Source organism: Salmo salar, chromosome 09 (genome assembly GCF_965601325.2).
Source record: "Salmo salar chromosome 09, fSalSal1, whole genome shotgun sequence".
NCBI classification, from domain to species: domain Eukaryota; kingdom Metazoa; phylum Chordata; class Actinopteri; order Salmoniformes; family Salmonidae; genus Salmo; species Salmo salar.
The window spans coordinates 69,167,475-69,186,307 of NC_138299.1; the positions used below are offsets into that span (position 1 = coordinate 69,167,475).

Consider the following 18,833-nt stretch of genomic DNA (forward strand, 5'->3'; position numbering starts at 1 on the left):
CCCAAACCACTCTGCGCCTTGGTCCGACCATTCTTCCAACGACGTTCGTTACACAAGCTCTGTCAGGTTGGATGGGGAGCAGCTATTTTCTGGTCTCTCCAGAGATGTTCGATCTGTTTCAAGTCCGGGCTCTGGCTGGGCCACTCAAGGACATTCAGAGACTTGTCCCGAAGCCACTCCTGCTTGTCTTGCCTATGTGCTTAGGGTCGTTGTCCTGTTGGAAGGTGAAACTTCGCCCCAGTCTGAGGTCCTGGGTGCTCTGGAGCAGGTTTTCATCAAGGATCTCTCTGTACTTTGCTCCGTTCATCTTTCCCTCGATCCTGACTAGTCTCCCAGTCCCTGCCGCTGAAAAACATCCCCACAGCATGGTGCTGTCACCACCATGGGTCACATGGTGAAGGTTCTACAGTTGACATGCACTGACCTTTTATAGACAGGTGTGTGCCTTTCCAAATCATGTCCAATAAATTGAATTTACCACAGGTGGACTCCAATCGAGTTGCAGAAACATCTCTAGGATGATAAATGGAAACAGGATGTACCTGAGCTCAATTTCGAATCTCATAGCAAAGGTTCTGAATACTTATGTCAATAAGGTATTTTTGTTTTTTATTTTAATAAATGAGCAAAAATGTATAAAAATGTATTTTAGGGTATTGTGTGTAGATTGCTGAGGATGGGGTCTGAATACTTTTCGAAGGCACTGTACTTAGTCTGAGCCAAATGACTACACAGGACATCTGAGATGGTGAGATGCGTGGCTGAGGCTACGGACCTGTCCGTGTCTGACTGACTGTCAGACTTCCCTGTCTGCTACCATGATTCTCCCTCCACTGAGATCATTGATGCTCCCACCCTCCCTCAAACACTTCAATCAACCCCTTCATCCATTCCATTTTAAGGCTACACAATGGAAATAAGTCAGACCTTTTTGTGTTATCCCTGTCATGTTTTTAAATGTATGTACTGTGGGTAAATGTTTTTTTTTTTTTACTGGCAAATAAAATCAATTAATCAATCATTACACAGTATCGTAAATCAACACACAAAAAACATTGTTTGTTTTGCTTATGTTGATATTTTGTTTAACAAAATAATATACTACATTGCAATAAAACATAAGCATTTAAATATTTTCACCTTTTTTTGTATTGGCTTGTATAGAAAAAGATAACTTTATACATAATTGAGAAATACTGAGAAATATTACATACTTAGCCCACAAAAAAACAAAACAAAATAAGATGAAATATAAAAAAAATAAGATTTTCTAAAACTTTGACTAAAATAAACATCTCGAGGTTCCTTTTATAAACTTTTCAATGGTCAATAAAACATAAGCACACAAAATAAATGTATTGTTCACTGATTATATCACGAAACACACAAAAGTCATGATTATACATTTATGCTGTATTTACAAAGGCCAGTTCTTTCCAAAAGCACTGCAGAAAGTGGTGTAGAAAAAACAGGAAAGAGAGGGACACAAAGCAATCCAGGGCTTGTCTGTCTTGTACCAACGAACCAAGAGTTAGCAGATACCAGTCGTATTTGCTAAGTCTTTTAGTCCCGTAATTCGGATATATTACAATGCAGGAGGGAGAGGCCTCTAGGTTGAGGGCACCATATCCTTTATATAAGGTTCTCTGTTTAAGTATGTGGCCCAATAGACTAAGTTGAAGCTGCTAAACAGGACCGGGAACATAATCCTTGAAATCCTATCGATTTTGCTCACACTGTTGAAAGTCTTCTTTGGGTCTGCTTTGCCACCCACCTTGCCAACCGCCATGTTGGGGTCAGCAGCGCCGCCCTTGGCGATGGTGGACAACCCAGAGTCTTTGGTGATGTTGGGTGCATAGTTGGCCACCGCCACGGCGTACGCGTTGTTCTTCTTCATGGCGGAGGCCTTCTCTTTTTTCTGTGGAAAGAGCCAAAGTTAGTAGCTAGCAGTCATCAGACGGACCTGTCACTTCCGGCTAGCATGTGTTCCAGACAGACCTAGATGATGAATACACCCAGGGGAGGTTCTTAATAATAATTAATGGGATCTGGGATAGGGTAATGCATCAATCTAAATGCAGAGAAGTGGCAGAATGAATGCCAGCCGGGTCTTGGATGTGCTGTTGAGCACCATACTGTCAACATTTTAGCAGAGAATTACTATGTGACTAGCCTGGTTGCCGTCTCTGTTCAGCTATTACATTCCACTCCTTGCCACTCCTGTCATTTGCCAATAAGACTGGCCTTTCTGCAATCGTCAAATATGAACATTCTATCATTAATGAGCTCGAGGAGATCAGAGGATTTGATCCTGATTCGATAACCCTCACAGCTGTCATCCAATCACAATGTTTATGCAAATTAGACTGATAGGCAAAAGCTGTAACTTAATTCATACATTTGATTGGAAACCTTCTTACATTCTGATGTTATACATTTTATTGTAAACATAAACATTGGGCGCGGAGAGAATAGACGATTCGCGTTTGTTGCATTATTACCACCAGCCAATGTGATCACATCATACCAGAGAAGCTCTCGCCATTCAAACTTCTCTGCCAGTTCATTGTAAACACTGTAAAGGTTCTTCTTTCCTCTAATATATATATATAAACTATATTGCTACTTCTGGGACACTCATTGGGCTAGGCTACTGGTTCAAGAGCTATAAGCTTATGGAGAGAGATGCCAGTGGAGATGCCAGCGGAGATGCATAAACTGGCCAAGAAGAGAAGAGTGAAGACCGAGATGTGTAAATTAGAAGTTGGGCTATTAATCCACCATACGTATGTAAGCTTATATATTGGGTCTAGCCTAAACCTACTACATTGAATGTAAGTCAGAGACAAAACAATATTTTTGTCTGACGCACGTTTTGTGCCAATGAATTGAAGTTGAACATCGTTAAATGCGTCAGTTTAATGAAATGTGGAATAAAAAAGGATAGTGCCAAAGCCTATTTAATGAAACCCTGTCTGTTGACGTAGGCAACAGATTGCAAAGTAGGGAATCCCCGATTCCCCACTGAGTTCCTTTTTTGGAAATGGCAAGTTCACTTTCTCATCCATAAACGCATATGAAGTGCAAGTGCGCTGTCCAGCAGCACCACATCAGCAGGATGGAGGGCCTTTTTGTTAGGAGAGACGTCTAACGTGGAATCGCTAAAATAATGATTATGATCACATTTACTCAATTGAAATATGTGGCCTATAGGGACACATATACAGTACATTTTGGCAGCTAAGCACGAGTGATCAGTATCGTCTTATTGTCAAGACATGATGTAGAAATATCTTCACGCCAAAAATAAAAACCACCTAGCTTCCGTCATAGACTCAATTGAATGAAAAACAATTAAGAATTACAGGGGGCAGTTTGAATAAACTAATCCTGTGCAAATCTTCCTCTGGAATAAGGCACATACTACTATAATAATGACATAACCAACATCTCTAGTAGGCCTAAGGTCTCTCTCTCCCACCTTTAAACTTTACTTGTCAAATTCTAGGTTACATTATATTAGCATTATACTATAATGTAGCCTAGGCCTACTTTCTGAGAGACTACAGCCAAGATTTGAAGGTGAACCTAGGTTTAAATATGTTTTTAGAAAATGAGAAATGTGATTTGCGCTTTGATTGATGGGTCCTTTTAGTGCTGTGTGTGTGTGTGAGTTCGCTAATTCTCTCTGTCCATTCAGAAAGTTTCCTAAAGTAGCCTGTCTAGACTACATATATCAAAATTGTAAAAAGTGAAGCAAGTCATGATCAGCATCTGTGCAAGTAATAGGGCTGGGAAGTATGCCGTATTTGACTATTTGCAGCACATGCAACAATTTTATAAAAATAACATTTATTTCACCTTTATTTAACCAGGTAGGCCAGTTGAGAACAAGTTCTCATTTACAACTGCGACCTGGCCAAGATAGAGCAAAGCAGTGCGACACAAACAACACAAAGTTACACATGGGATAAACAAAAGTACAGTCAATATCACAATAGAAAAGTCTATATACCAGTGAAATATACCTGCTGGAGCGCGTGCTACGGGTGGGTGCTGCTATGGTGACCAGTGAGCTGAGATAAGGCGGGGCTTTACCTAGCAAAGACTTATAGATGACCTGGAGCCAGTGGGTTTGGCGACAAATATGAAGTGAGGGCCAGCCAACGAAAGCATACAGGTCGCAGTGGTGGGTAGCATATGGGGCTTTGGTGACAAAACGGATGGCACTGTGATAGACTACATCCAATTTGCTGAGTAGAGTGTTGGAGGCTATTTTGTAAAGTGCCCACTATTATCTTCTAACTATAGAATTTGAATAATCATGATTTTTCCATGATTCCAACAGTTCCAAGTGTTTTGATCTAAATTGCAAGTGAAATCGCAATTGCAACATTCGGTTAAAAATATGGCCTCGGAATTATCTCAAATGAGTGCATAAAATACATAATAATAATGTATGAAAATGCAGATTTTTGGAGGGGGTTAAAGTTGAATGAACAGTATAAAACAATCAGAATGGAGAGAGACGCATTGAAATCACTTAGAATGTATGACCATCCTAGGGTCATGCACTACTCATAAAGAAAATGTAGGACTTTTATTATTCAAAACCATAAAATACAGTCATACCGTGAAAAAATGTAAAAATACTGTGATATGATATTTTGGCCAGCACTAGTGAGGAATGATGACAGGTGCCAGTTTTGCGTTTCTTTCCTCATTAATGGGATGCAACTGAACCAAACGTAGCTTGATTGAATCTTGTAGGATAATATTTTCCACATCATTATTTCCTCTCTAGCTACTTTTAACAACATGATATTGCATTGACACTGCCTTCTCACAAAGAAATGGCTACAGCAGGCTGTAACTCAAACAGGAAGTACCAGTGTACCAGTGATGTGCTCAATACGGAAGTGGTCCGATGAAGCGGATGCTAAGCTACAGGACTGTTACGCTAGCACAGACTTGAATTTGTTCCGGGATTCATCCGATTACATTGAGGAGTTTACCACATCAGTCACCGGCTTCATTAATATCTGCATCGACGACATCGTCCCCACAATGACCCTACGTGCATATCTCAACCAGAAGCCATGGATTACAGGCAAGATCCGCACTGAGCTAAAGGCTAGAGCTGTTGCTTTCAAGGATCGGGACTCTGCCGACGAGCCATTAAACAGTCAAAACATCAATACAGGACTAAAATCAAATCCTACAAACTGGCTCTCACACTCGTCTGATGTAGCAGAGCTTGCAAACTTTCACGGATTACAAAGCGAAACCTATAGCCGTGAGCTGCCCAGAGCCTACCAGATGAGCTAAATTCCTGTGAGTAAGACCATTAAACAGGTTAACATTCACAAGGCTGTGGGGCCAGATGGATTACCAGGAAGCGTACTCCGAGTGTACTTTCAACCTCTCCCTGACCCAGTCTGTAATACCTACATGTTTGAAGCAAACCACAATAGTCCCTGTGCCCAAGAATGCCAAGGTAACCTGTCTAAAGAACTATCGCCCCGTAGCAGTCATATATATGTAGCCATGAAATGCTTTGAAAGACTGGTCATGGCTCACATCAACCCCATCATCCCAGACACCCTGGACCCACTCCAATGCGCATTCCACCCCAGCAGATCCACAGATGACGCAATCTTTATTGCACTCCACAATGCCCTCTCCCACCTGGAAAAGAGGAGCACCTACGTGAGAATGCTGTTCATTGACTATAGCTTAGCATTCAACACCATAGTGCCCTCCAAGCTCATCACTAAGCTCAGGACACTGGGACTGAAAACCTCCCTCTGCAACTGGATCCTGGACTTCCTGATGGGCTGCCCTCAGGTGATGAGGGTAGGGAACAATACATCCACCATTCTGACCCACAACACGGGGGCCCTCAGGGGTGCGTGCTTAGTCCCCTACTGTACTCCCTGTTCACCCACGACTGGGTGTTTGCGCATGACTCCAGCACCATCATTAAGTTTGCTGATGACACGATGGTGGTTGGCCTGATCACAGACGACGATGAGACAGCCTATAGGGAGGTGGTCAGTGACCTGGCAGTGTGGTGCCAGGACAACAATCTCCCCCTCAACATCAGCATAACAAAGGAGATGATTGCGGACGACAGGAAACAGAGGGCCGAGCCCGCCCCCATCCCCATCGACAGGGCTGTAGTGGAGCGGGTCGAGAACTTCAAGTTCCTCTGTGTCCACATCACTAAGGAATTATCATGGTCCACACATACCAACAGCACCCCACAAACAACACAAAAACAAAACACCCACTATACAACACATTCCCTAATGTGATCAACATATGTTTTCCAAATTTTGGCAAACAATTCTGTTTTTTGTTTACATTTATAATATACAAAATCCAACAGTATGCAGCTAGTTAGTTCAGTCCTCTAGTTTGTTATTGAGGGTGAATGATGACTATACATTATTTTTTACAGCAAAACATTATCGGATATTGATCACCAATATTTACATTTCCCAACAGACATAATCGTGGAAATGGATGGATATAAATTCCTAGACACAATGAAATGATAGCCCATATATCATCCCAAAATCGTGGCAGTTTATCACAGGACCACAGCATACAGAATGTAAAGGGTTCCTTTGTGCCTTATTTCATCTCTAACGGAGATGTGACATTTCTGGGTGCATTATATGCATTCTGGCAGGAGTGTAGTAAGTCCTATGAATTATCTTAAATTGCATTAGTTTATGTCTTAGGTTGTAGAGGCAGGTATGAACATTTTAACATATCTGTGACCAATGGTTCTCCTCAATTTCTTCCTTTAGATCTGTTTCCCATTTCTTTTCCTTATAGGTTCTGAACCATCAGGTAGAGTTTCAATCAACCCTTGATATAACTTGGCAATCAACTTCTCTGGCATAGCAGCTTCTTTCAGTATTTGTCTTAGGTTCATCCAGATTATGTTGAAGCGCTTGAACAAGATTTCTGAGTTGTAAGAATTTAAAGAAATCGTCCGTGGATAATCCAAATCGGTAGAGATCCCTCATAATACACATGCTCAAAATGTATGATGCCACTTTGGAACCACGACTTAAAGGTGTTGTCACATCTGGAGGTAAGGTGTGGTTATTCCAAATAGGGGTGCCTGGTGATATTTGTGCTTTCCACCTCATGAATTTGTGTAGATTTTCCCAAAAATGAATGGGATTGAGAATCATTGGATTGTCTGTTTTTGTCTTCAATGCCTTGGACCCGAAGTAGTGAGTATACAAAAATATAAAGGCAACATGCAACAATTTCAAAGATTTTACTGAGTTACTGTCACGGACTCCCCCGGTACTGCTGCTCATTCCGTGTACCAGCTCCGGAGGTCCAAGTCACCGGCCTCTAGGCGTCACTGAACTGTTTCATTATGCACACCTGGTTCCCATTCCCCCGGATTAGTAATTGTATATACTGTATGTGCCCTCTGTTCACCATTGTTTTGTCGGTTATTGATCCCATGTCCTTTAGTCTGTGAGTACCTGTGATTTGTTATTTCGGCTTTCGTGCTGCGTGTATTGTGCACTTGTTATTACGGGTCTCGTCCGTGTATGGTTGTGCATTTGTTATTATGGGTCTCACCCCATGCAGTGTATTGTGGGTCTCGTCCCGTGTATTTAATAGAGCTTTTATCTCGCTCTTTTGTTTGGGTTACATCCCTGTGTTTTTGTATACGTGTTTGTTTTGGGCTTCTTCTCTGTGCATTTTCATGGCATGTTGTATATTTTGGGTGGAGTATTAAAAACCCCCCTATTACGAATTCCTGCGCTTGTCTCCAATCATTTATACAACGTGACAGTTACAGTTCATTTAAGGGAATCAGTCAATTGAAATTAATTCATTAGGCCCTAATCTATGGAATTCATATGACTGGGAATACATATATGCATCTGTTGGTCACAGATACTTAAAAAAAAACGTAGGGGAGTGAGTATCTGGTGTGACCACCATTTGACTCATGCAGCGCGACAAATCTCCTCTGCATAGAGTTGATCAGGCTGTTGATTGTGGCCTGTGGAATGTTGTCCCACTCTTCAATGGCTGTGCGAAGTTCCTGGAACACACTGTCATATACGTCGATCCAGAGTATTCCAAACATGCTCAGTGGGTGACATGTCTGGTGAGTATGCAGGCCATGGAAGAACTAGGACATTTTCAGCTTCCAGGAATTGTGTACAGATCCTTGCGACATGGGGCTGTGCATTATAATGCTGAAACATGAGGTGATGGCGGCGGATGAATGGCATGACAATGGGCCTCAGGATCTCGTCACGGTATCTCTGTGCATTCAAACTGTTATCGCTAAAATGCAATTGTGTTCGTTGTCCGTAGCTTATGGCTGCCCATAGCTTAACTTCACTAGGGTAGGGAGCAGCATTCGGAATTCTGGATGAAAAGCTTGCCCAAATTAAACTGCCTGCTACTCAGGTCCAGACGCTAGGATATGCATATAATAGATTTGGATAGAAAACACTCTAAAGTTTCCAAAACTGTTAAAATAATGTCTGTGAGTATAACAGAACTGATATGGCAGCGAAAACCTGAGGAAAATCCATCCACGAAGTACTATTATTTTGAAAGGCTGTTTTTCCATTGAAAGCCTGTCCACCATACAAAGACCTAGGACCCAGTTCACGATCTCTATGGCTTCTTCTACATGTGGCCAGTCTTTAGGCATTGTTTCAGGCTTTTACTCTGAAAAATGAGGGAGATACAGCACTTTCAATGAGAGGACAGTGGAAATTTCCAGACATGAGTCCAGCACGTGATCGGGAGCGCGCCTTTCTTGTTTCTCCTTTTCTATTGACGAAGCTTTTGTCCGGTTGAAATATTATTGATTATTTATGACAAAAACAACCTGAGGATTGATTTCAAACATCGTTTGACATGTTTCTGCGAAACTGGATGTTGAGAGCGCGCTTTGTGCCTTTGGATTACTGAACTAAACACACCAACAAAACAGAGGTTTTTGGACATAATGAGGGATATTATCGTACAAAATGAACATTTATTGTGTAACATGGAGTCCTGGGAGTGCCACCAGATGAAGATCATCAAAGGTTAGTGATTAATTTAATCTCTATTTCTGACTTTTGTGAGTCCTCTCCTTGGCTGGAAAATGTCTGTATGGTTTCTTGTGGCTAGGTGCTGTCCTAACATAATCGCATAGTGTGCTTTCGCCATAAAGCCTTTTTGAAATCGGACACTGTGGTTGGATTAACAAGAAGTTTATCTTTAAAATGGTGTATAATACTTGTATGTTTGAGGAATTTTAATTATGGGATTTCTGTTGTTTGAATTTGGCGCCCTGCAATTTCACTGGCTGTTGTCGAGGTGGGACGCTAGCGTCCCAATGATACCAGAGAGGTTAACTCACCATTCATCCGTGAAGAGCACACTGCTCCAGAGTTCCAGTGGCCATCACAGGTGAGCATTTGCCCACTGAAGTCTGTTACGACGCTGAACTGCTGTCAGGTCAAGACTCTGGTGAGGACGACGAGCACGCAGATGAGCTTCCCTGAGACGGTTTCTGACAGTTTGTCCAGACATTTTTCGGTTGGCAAACACACAGTTTCATCAGCTGTCTGGGTGGCTGGTCTCAGACGATCCCGCAGGTGAAGAAGCCGGATGTGGAGGTCCTGGGCTGGTGTGGTTACACGGGGTCTGCAGTTGTGAGGCCGGTTGGACATACTGCCAAATTCTCTAAAACAACGTTGGAGGCGGCGTATGGTAGAGAAATGAATATTCAATTCTCTGGCAACCACACTGGTGGACATTCCTGCAGTCAGCATGCCAATTGCACACTCCCTCAAAACTTGAGACATCTGTGGCATTGTGTTGTGTGATAAAACTGCACATTTTAGAGTGGCCTTTTATTGTCCCCAGCACAAGGTGCACCTGTGCAATGATCATGCTGTTTAATCAGCTTCTTGATATGCCACACCTGTCAGGTGGATGGATTATCTTGGCAAAGGAGAAATGCTCACTAACAGGGCTGTCCCCAATAACAACAAAAATCTTGGTTGAAATGTTTAAACTTATCTTTCCATATATAGACAGACACACATGTGTTTGAATAAAACCAACTACATATGCACTGAGCTTGTTTGATGCTTGAAGCACACTGTTTGATTAAATAATTAAGACACAAATGACTCAAGAAAGAGCCCAATGTCGCAGCCGGCCGTGACCGGTAGACCCATGAGGCGGCGCACAATTGACTCAGCGTCGTCCGGGTTAGGGGAGGGTTTGGCCGGCCGGGATGTCCTTGTCCCATCACGCTCTAGCAACTCCTGTGGTGCGACATTGTGTCAAGAAGCAATGTGGCATGGCGTGGTCGTGTTTTGGAGGACGTACGGCTCTTGACCTTCGCCTCTCCCGAGTCCGTACAGGAGTTGCAGTGATGGGACAAGGCTGTAACTACCAATTGGATATCCCGAAAATTGGGGAGAACAAGGGGTAAAAAAAAAGAAAGAGCCCAATGGTTACACTGTGTTAACAAAAATTACAACAAGTGCCTGTGTGGTATGTTGTCTCGATCTCCACCCTACTGCAGCAAAAAGGCACCACAGCACAGCAAGTGTTTTATTGCGCTGTCTGCGCTGAAGCTGCATCATAATTTCATCCATTTAGAATCTTACTTGTTCTGACTGAAAAGTTCTGTTACCAAAATCCCTAATTTGTTTAGGAAAAACAGTCCCTATTCCCTCAACCCTTGCTCTCTCAACGTGAAACATGTAAGCATCGTATGCATGTGATCAATAGGGCCTGACCTATAGCGTATCATAATCACATCAATAAATTGGTTATGATAGCAAAATGGATGTGGAGGACTTGAAAAAGAAACTCGAAACGGGCGAATGTTACTGGTTGCTCAGGAGGGAAAGGGGAAGTCAGATCTGTGGAAGACATTGGAAACTACTGGAGATCAAGAAACAATAGGGTATTGGAGCAAGCATTGAGTGATTGAGTATTATGTGTGCCAAACAGTTGCTGTTAGATTACAATATTTAAAAAAATTCTGACCATTTGGAACAGCATAAACAACACTAAATAAATAAGTGTACCAGACAGTCTGTTCTATAGAAGAAGAAAAAAATATATATAAAGCCTTTATTACAGCAGACTAAAAACAGTTGCATGCTTTCGTGAATTGCGTTTTATTGTTTAGGCTAATTATTCAAAGCTCCATTTGTTATTTTATTTTAAAACGAAAATTCTTGATTGCATTTCAATGCATCAATGTCTCCTATACTGTGTGATGGCATGAACGAATGAATGATTGATTGATACAGTAGCCTATATATTGAAATATAGGACAAAGTAAGGAGCTCTTAGGCCTACAGCTCAATGGTGGTTATACAAGATTACCATACAAAGCCTACTCATGATAACGACATGACTTATTGTTATAATGATGATCATAATAATAATAATTGTAATAATAACAAAATAAGGAGATTAAGAAAAAGGAGGGTATAGGAGTGAGAGTTGCGTGCATATGCATAATAAACAGGTGCTGTTAGATTACAATATTATTTTTTCTGCCTGTTTGTAACAGTGTAAACAACACTAAATGCATTATAAATTATTCCAGTCTGTTCTAATGGAAAACAATTCTAAAGCCTTTATTACAGCATAGCAAAGATTAAAAACAGCCAAATCTGTGAAATTACTTTATCTGATATTTTTCAGTTGCTTGAGGGTTGGTGCTCACGGGATCAGCAGGCTATTAAACACTCAAACAGGCAACATAAGCAAGATCTGTCTTATTTCTGTAGATATATATGGATGATTTATAAAGCCAGGCACATTTAACAGTTAGGCTATTGATTACAGACCTAATTAAGTTGGGGTTTGCTCTCTCCTCAATTTTCTTAGACAGTTAGGCTAAGCCCTATTCGCATGGGACTACTATTACTTGAGAACATTGGTTATGTATTTATTACCACAGACGTCCGTTATTCCAGAGGACGATTCGGAAGGGATTCGTTTTTTTACAGCCTCCTATAATTCTTTCTTTTTTTCCAATAAATTGACAGTTATGACGGAAACCTGGAGGTTTTTTTCTAGCCGTGAAAATATTTTAACACGTCCAGGCGATAGCAGGGCTACACTGATAACTTGAACTTGGTTCCCAAATTTCTAAACCATACCATCCATCTTTGGTATTGTGTAGCCATAATATTTGAATTGAGGAAGTGTGATCATAATCATTAGGATATTTTAGCAATCCGTAGTATACGTCCCAAATGCCTCCCAACCTTCAGATGTGAGCTAAACAGTGCACTTGCATTTGAGATGCGTTGTAAGGCTATTGATGCGCAAGTAAGTGTATGCTGTTTGCAATCTATTAACAGCAAGGGGTTACATTAAATAGGCGCAAAAAAATGTACTGATGCGTTTGGCAATATTCAATTCACACCCACGAAATATATGAACAAAAACATTCACTGTGAAAGTTGATACATGTAGGCCCTTCGTAGGCTATGCGCAGCACTTCATTCAATTTATCGAATCAGTTATTGTTTTCTTGCTCAAACCATGAGCATCACCTGTCAAACTCCAATATTTCTCTCAAAACACAGGGATGTCGATTCGCACGGTACTAGTATTATCAGAAGACCTTGGAGTTCGCCCCCAAAAAACTGTAGGTTATTCTGTCTGGAATTGTTACTCTCCTACCATCTCCTGACATGGCAGATTCGGACGTGACTAAAATGACAGATGTGGTGTTTAGCGCTTGTGCACATAATTGCATTACCTGACCACCCCCAGTAAATCTAATCCCGACGAATAGGGGTTAAAGCAAGGGCTGTTCCCTCGTCTCTACTGCTGTTGCCTCTGCCGCATTGTTGCCTCAATCCCAATGTACTGGTTCATTTTGCTATTATGAACATAGCAACATAGGGAAAGGCGCCAATTCTACGGCGCATTGAAGATTATGTTTCACAACCCCGGACAGCGACCATATCCAACACCGGATAAAGCGCATTTGTTATAAAATAATATTACATTTATTCGTGTTGCACCATTATTTTGACATAATACAACCATATACAATTTCAGTATCACGTTTTAGAGTGATGACAATGCCATCCCCGTGGCCTCCGCAATGGACTAGTCCACTGAGACGGGTGCGAATCAGACAGGTGTCTTGTGCACCATTAAAAAAATAATAATAATTGCGACTGCTCAACTAAAGAAATCTCGGTCGACCAACAGCCTATCGACCGGTGGACTAAATGGGGTCAACCCTAATTTGTTTACATCCCTGTTAGTGAGCAATGCTCCTTTGCCAAGATAACCCATCCATCTGACAGGTGTGGCATATCAAGAATCTGATTAAACCGCATTATCATTACACGGGTGCACCTTGTGTTTGGGACAATAAAAGGCCAATCTAAAATGTGCAGTTTTGTCACACAACACAATGCCACATATGTCTCAAGTTTAGAGGAAGCGTCCAATTGGCATGCTGATTTGCAGGAATGTACACCACAGCTGTTGCCAGAGAATTTAACATTCATTTTTCTACCATAAGTCCAACCCTGAGTGGCACAGCGGTCTAAGGCACTGCATCTCAGTACGAGAGGCATCACTACAGACCCTGGTTTGATTCCAGGCTGTATCTCAACCGACCGTGATTGGGAGTCCCATAGGGCGGCGCACAATTGGCCCAGCATCGTCCGGGTTAGGGTTTGGCCGGGGTAGGCAGTCATTGTCAATAACAATTTGTTCTTAACTGACTTGCCTAGTTAAATAAAGCTTAAATTAAAAAAAACTCACAACTACAGACCACATGTACAGTTGAAGTTGGAAGTTTACATACACCTTAGCCAAATACATTTAAACTCAGTTTTTCACAATCCCTGTTTTAGGTCAGTTAGGATCACCACTTTATTTTAAGAATGTGAAATGTCAGAATAATAGTAGAGAGAATGATTTATTTCAGCTTTTATTTCTTTCATCACATTCCCAGTGGGTCAGAAATGTATATACACTCAATTAGTATTTGGTAGCATTGCCTTTAAATTGTCTAGTTTGGGTCAAATGTTTCGGGTAGCCTTTCACTAGCTTCCCACAATAAGTTGGATGAATTTTGGCCCATTCCTCCTGACAGAGCTGGTGTAACTGAATCAGGTTTGTAGGCCTCCTTATTCGCACATGCTTCTTCAGTTCTGCCCACAAATTTTCTATGGGATTGAGGTCAGGGCTTTGTGATGGCCACTCCAATACCTTGACTTTATTGTCCTTAAGCCATTTTTCCACAACTTTGGAAGTATGCTTGGGGTCATTGTCCATTTGGAAGACCCATTTGCGACCAAGCTTTAAATTCCTGACTGATGTCTTGAGATATTACGTAAATATATCCACATAATTTTCCTTGCTCATGATGCCATCTATTTTGTGAAGTGCACCAGTCCCTCCTGCAGCAAAGCACCCCCACAACATGATGCTGCCACCCCCGTGCTTCATGGTTAGGATGGTGTTCTTCAGCTTGCAAGCCCCCCCCTTTTTCCTCCAAACATAATGATGGTCTTGATAGTCAAACAGTTCTATTTTGGGTTCATCAGACCGGAGGATATTTCTCCAAAAAGTACGATCTTTGTCCCCATGTGCAGTTGCAAACCGTAGTCTGGCTTTTTTTATGGTGGTTTTGGAGCAGTGGCTTCTTCCTTGCTGAGTGGCCTTTCAGGTTATGTCGACATAGGACTCGCTTTACTGTGGATATAGATACTTTTGTACCTGTTTCCTCCGGCATCTTCACAAGGTCCTTTGCTATTGTTCTGGGATTGATTTGCACTTTTTGCACAAAAGTACGTTCATCTCTAGGAGACAGAACCCATCTCCTTCCTGAGCAGTATGACGGCTGCGTGTGTTTATACTTGCGTACTATTGTTTGTACAGATGAATGTGGTACCTTCAGGCGTTTGGAAATTGCTCCCAAGGATGAACCAGACTTGTGGAGGTCTACAATTTGTTTTCTGAGGTCTTGGCTGATTTCTTTTGATTTTCCCATGATGAGGTACTAAGTTTGAAGGTAGGCCTTGAAATACATCCAAAGTGATACAGTGAATTATAAGTGAAATAATCTGTCTGTAAACAATTGTTGGAAAAATGACTTGTGTCATGCACAAAGTAGATGTCCTAACCGAATTGCCAAAACCATAGTTTGTTAACAAGAAATTTGTGGAGTGGTTGAAAAACAAGTTTTAATGACTTCAACCTAAGTGTGTGTAAACTTCCAACTTTAACTGTATGGTGTTGTGTGGGCGAGCGGTTTGTTGATGTCAACGTTGTGAACAGAGTGCCCCATGGTGGCGGTGGGGTTATAGTATGGGCAGGCATAAGCTACGGAGAACAAACACAATTGCATTTTATCGATTGCAATTTGAATGCACAAAAATACCGTGATGAGATCCTGAGGCCCATTTTTTGTTGTTATCTGTGACCAACAGATGCATATCTGTATTCCCAATCGTGAAATCCATAGATTAGGGCCTAATGAATTCATTTCAATTGATTGATTTCCTCATATGAACTGTAACTCAGTAAAATCAATTAAATTGTTTAGGGCTGACCCCAATTAGTCGACTGGTCGATTGTTTGGTCATTAGGCTGTTGGTCGACAAAGATTGTTTTAGTCGAGCAGTAACAAATAAATATATATTTGCGCCCATCTCAGTAAACTAATTCATTGCTGAGGCGTAGACTAAAAGCCAATTTATGCCTGATTCTAAAATGTGGTCGCATATATTTGCGCTCCATATGGAGTGTGTGACGCAATTGCCAAATCAACCTCTGTACCTCATCACCATGTGCCTCCCAAATGTTGTAACAATGCGGAGGGCTCTGTATAGCTCCGCATTGACATGATTGTTTGACGGTAGGTGGAGGCGGTACATCCTGTATAAACACAAACTCACTTCCTTGACAACAGCCCTGCACTGCTCCGCGAAGCCAAAGAAGTATGAATGCCCTGACTTCAGCTGAGGCCATATCACTATAAATGCTGCATGGCCAATGCAGATGTCGGATTGACCGTGCGCCCAGATGCACAATGCACTTCTCTCTCCAGAATGCACTGTCTCCTGCCAATTTGTGCACATTCGCCGTTTCATAACTTAATTGTGTGGATTGTTTGTGTTTGATTGTTAGTGTATATCAATTTCCCATGACATGAGTAGTACATTTACCATTAATTCCTATAATTTCTAATGTACAATGTTTGTTACCTTGGTTACGGTTATTTATTTTAATACATTAAATATTATTATTCCAGTCTTCCTGTTCTCATTGTCTGAGTGCACACATTGTTTGCAGAGTGCATAACCTATACTACAGTTGTGAAAAACAAGTTTTGGTTTATTTAATTCCATTTACGAGTTCTGTCAATTTAGTCATTGTCTTTAGTTTGGAGCGCTCCTGTCAATGTTGTGTAAGGACGCGCATGCATAGAAGTAGACCCATAGGCTACCTGGCCTGCGCGCAAATGTAGGCATATAAATGTGTTCATTTGGGGATCTGATGGTGTGTCTGATTGGCTTAACGCACCACCACTAATGACCTGTGGAGCTTCTCAAAGTAATGTTTTCTTCACCGCGTTTTTACATCCATTGAGAATTATAATAGTTCCTCAATGTATTTGAAAAATCGTTCCAGCTCCCTCCCTTTCGATAACCACAGCATGAAAGGGAAAAATGTCATGCTCTGATCCAGTGGACACGTCATAAAATAGGCTTCTTATCAGTGCAAGACTTGGATTGAAATAGGTTTCGGTACTCATTTTGGGTGCTTATATTCTATAAGAGGAACAGGAGCTCAAGCAGTAGAACATTAGAGGTGCTGGTACTCAGCTCTGGTGAGCTCCTGCCCAAGCCAAGCACTGCTTCTTATCCCTTGCGCAAATAGCCTACAGCTGTGTCTGTCCCGAGCTCACTGGTGCAGGAAACTCTGAAGGTCCAGAATATTTCAAACAATGTTGCATGTTTTGATTAACCACATGACAATGATTTTGAGATATGAAGAGTTATTATGAATTAAATTCAACTGTTTCACGAAAATGTGCATATGAAAACCATAACTGGCACGCAGATCGGTAGAAATGGTGAGATAATGGGCCTCCCGAGTGGCACAGTGGTGTTCTATCCCAGGCTGTGTCACAGCTGGCTGTGACTGGGTGACCCATGAGGCGGTGCACAATTGGCCCAGTGTCGTTCGGGTTAGGGGAGGGTTTGGCCGCCGTGATTCCCTTGTCCCATCGCGCTCTAGCGAATCCTTGTGGTGAGCCGGTCGCCTGCAAGCTGATTTCGGTCGCTAGCTGGACGGTGTTTCCTCCGGAAGCAGTGTGTCGAGAAGCATTGTGGCTTGGCAGGGTCGTGTTTCGGAGGACGCATGGCTCTCGACCTCGCCTCTCCCGAGTACGTATGGGAAATTTCAGTGATGGGACAAGACTAACTACCAATTAGGGGAAAAAAGGGGTAAAAGTACAATACATTTTTCAAAATAAATGGTAAGATAAATTGCCATTCCACATGAGAAAGGCTGCGAACTCCTCAGGTAGCCTATTACCGGCAACTTCAGGGGATTAATGGCAGAATCTGCGAAAGCCAGCACAAGAGGGAGAAGTGTTGGGTCAGGTTAAGGTTATTTTTTAAATACATTTTTTATGGTTATCTAGATCTCTAGCGCCCTCTTGAGGCATCAAACTGTAAGCTTAAAGCATCAGACAAGCTCAATGCATTTAGTTCATTTTATTAAAACACAGGGTGTGTCTATATATGGAAAGATACACGTTTGAAAATGTCGAGCAATAGATTGCTCGAAACAACTTTTGGTCACCAAGATTTTTTTTTTTTGGGACAGAAACAATTGCCAAATCAACATTTGTATATTTTCAAAATTCATGTTGATCTTTTTCAATATTCCTACATGAATATAAAACAAAAGTTATTGAAATCAAAATACTACACATATTATGCATAATATGCTTTGTAGCACCTATGGAGTCTTAAAGCAGGCCAACTTTGATAATAATTTTTCAATTATGCTTTTAGATTCCAATGTCCAATATATGTCAACAATACTTCCTCTGAAGGACTCTTCTATATTTCGTGAAAATCTCAAAATCACGTTCTTTTTTTTGTTTAGGTTTCGTGAGGTCCCACTGGGCACACACTGGTTGAATCAACGTTGTTTCCACAACATTTCAGTGAAATGACGTTGAACCAACGTGGAATAGAAGTTGAATTGACGTATGTGCCCAGTTGGGAATCACTCACGAACTGCTGCTTTCCATTCTACCGACCTAGCCACTGTAATTTCCCAATCAATTCAGCTGTCATACTGAAGGTTAGCGGTAAATGGTTAGTGATTCTCTGATCAAAAGTATTATATGATAAGTATTTTCATTTACTTTTATTACTGAAATATCCAGTATATTTAAATATGCTTTTTAAAGATGAATATGGACATTCTGAGGGATGTATTCAAACTAAGCCCCAACCGTTCCACTTCACTTTTTAGAGTTTTTGTTGTGGTGTCTAACTAATGAACTGACGCAAAGTGTGTCACAGCAAATGTTTATTACCCCCACAAAGTCTGATTCATTTCAAACTGATCTTCCCACACAGATAGTATTTTTCACTGTATGACTCTTTCACAGTTTCCCTCTCCATATGTTATTTTCTGTAATCTCAACCCATTTATCTTGGCTATGCTTCATGGGGTCCCAATTTACTCTGCCTCCCTGAACATAAAGTAAAAAAAAGCCTGTGACCTTCTGTGTTTGTATC

At 41.4% G+C, this 18,833-nt stretch overlaps 1 protein-coding gene across 1 annotated transcript in view; it reads right to left on the reverse strand.

The window, feature by feature from the left end:
• Positions 1-1,071: 1,071 nt before the first annotated feature.
• LOC106611612 (gamma-aminobutyric acid receptor subunit alpha-2) overlaps positions 1,072-18,833 on the reverse strand; it is a 60,359-nt gene continuing 42,597 nt past the window's right edge. The window contains exon 10 of the mRNA XM_014212000.3: positions 1,072-1,918. Within this exon, the coding sequence (XP_014067475.1) occupies positions 1,610-1,918 (309 nt within the window). The 3' untranslated portion in view covers positions 1,072-1,609. The remainder of the gene's footprint in view (positions 1,919-18,833) is intronic.